The sequence below is a fragment of the Vollenhovia emeryi genome, unplaced genomic scaffold, assembly GCF_000949405.1.
Source record: "Vollenhovia emeryi isolate VEMERY1.0 unplaced genomic scaffold, V.emery_V1.0 DF946312.1, whole genome shotgun sequence".
NCBI classification, from domain to species: domain Eukaryota; kingdom Metazoa; phylum Arthropoda; class Insecta; order Hymenoptera; family Formicidae; genus Vollenhovia; species Vollenhovia emeryi.
Genome location: NW_011960054.1, coordinates 1 through 1,936, shown reverse-complemented (window position 1 = coordinate 1,936; position 1,936 = coordinate 1). Strand labels below are relative to the sequence as shown.

The following is a 1,936-nucleotide window of genomic DNA, read 5'->3' as shown; positions in this document are numbered from 1 at the left end:
AAAGATTTTATTGGAAAAAATAATCGAGTTAATAATAAAACACCGATGAAAAGAATAGCAACTGTTTAGAAATTTAGGAACTCTGGATCTATTCAGGCGAATTAAGGCCTGTGACCATGACGCTAGTACTTGGTCCAAGTTCTAGTTTTGAGAATTGCGTAGCCAATCAACTTACAGCTTTTGTGGTACAGCTACATTGATTGGCTACATATTTCGCGGAATTAGAACTTGGACCAAGTACTAGCGTCATGGACACAGGCCTTAATTCGCCTAAATAGATACAGAGTTTCTAAATTTCTAAACAGTTGCTATTCTTTTCATCGGTGTTTTATTATTAACTCCATTATTTTTTTCAATAAAATCTTTAGTTTGATTTTTAAAAAATATAACATTTTTTAATCAGACCCTAATGCTAAAGCAACTAGTTTGTATAAATATCCGTTGTTTTATTTGGCGCAATTTGTTGATATCATTACTTTTGTAGAGAAGATAGTTTTGTAGAGAAGATATTTTTGTAGAGACGATATTTTTGTACAGAAGATTTTTGTGGAGACACTATTTTTGTAAAGAAGATACTTTTGCAGTAAAGATATTTTTGTAGAGATTATACTTTTGCAAAAAAGATAGAGTAACAAAATATATTCGGTTGAATTGAAGCTTAGACTTGGTGCTTTTTTTACCTTTTTTTAAAAAGGTAAGTTTTTTACGTGTATAATTATACGTAATTACATATAATTTGATATAATTTGATATAATTTTGTATAATTTCATCTACATTTTTTTTCCCGGGGAATTACGTCAAAATTTTTTCTTCTTTATCTGTCCTTTGCACGTCTCAACCATGCCTTGATAGCTTCTTCAATTTCTTTTCTATTTGTTGCTGCTTTGCATAATTGACCACTTTCTGAAATAAATAGAAAAAATATAATAGAGACACATATACAAGTGTATATTATTAGTGTTTTATATTCAGATTAGATATTTTGATAACATTGATAATATAGATATTTACCTAATAATACATTTGCCAAAGTTAATTTTCCAAAGATTTGTTTTTTCTTCGCACCATGCCAGCTATATCGTTCAGCAAATCGATTTTTGAGCAGAAGCGACAAACATCGTTTTACGAAATCATATGGCGTAGTTCCTCCTATCTTGGATAATTCTTTTACCTAAACACATATGTAAACCATATGTAATTAATAATTAATTGATAATGAAAACTTGGATTAAAGATACAAAAAAGAATATACATAGAACATACAGTAGATAGAAAGCGATTCGGTTCTCGGAGATACTCTTCCACCTCATTCAACTCTTCTATACATTTTAAAGGAAAATGGAATGTACTTAAAAATGTAGCCTCATTTTCATTTTGTTTATCTACATCTTTCTGCAAAAGGGCAACTTTTAATTCCTCGCAGCAGTCTCTTGTAACTTGTCTGAGTAAATATAATTCTTTAAAAATCCTACGAAACTTCTCATCTGAAAACAATGATAAAAAGATTTAATATACAACTAAATATATGTACAAAAGCAATTAATTAAAATATATGAAAACCAGGGTTGGGTAGTGTCTAGTTAAAAAGTTAAAAGTTAAGTTAAAAAGTTAAAAAGTTAAATAATTTTAACTTCACTTAGCTACATTTATAGGCCGTTAACTTTTAACTTAATTTAGTTACATTTTATTGGTAACTTTTAACTTTTAATTTACCTTTCTGAGGGTGCCTTCACATGGAGCGTAAGTTGCGTAGCGTAACCTGCGTATCACCAATCACAGGGTCATTCTGATAGAACCGTTTCAATAATTCCGTTGAAATAGTCCTGTGATTGGCGATACGCAGGTTACGCTACGCAGGTTACGCTCCATGTGAAGCCAACCTTAAAGTTTGTCATGCCATAAACAAAGGCGTCGCGAGCATAGACTTATATATTT

General features: G+C 30.4%; 1 protein-coding gene across 1 annotated transcript; it reads right to left on the bottom strand.

Annotated features, from left to right (window-relative positions):
• Nucleotides 1-815: 815 nt before the first annotated feature.
• Nucleotides 816-1,485, bottom strand: LOC105559945 (the record flags this gene model as incomplete). Its single annotated transcript, XM_012008616.1, has 3 exons — nucleotides 816-904; nucleotides 1,013-1,172; nucleotides 1,265-1,485. Coding segments are annotated over 3 exons (470 nt in total), but the record flags the coding sequence as incomplete, so codon positions are not given.
• Nucleotides 1,486-1,936: the final 451 nt, after the last annotated feature.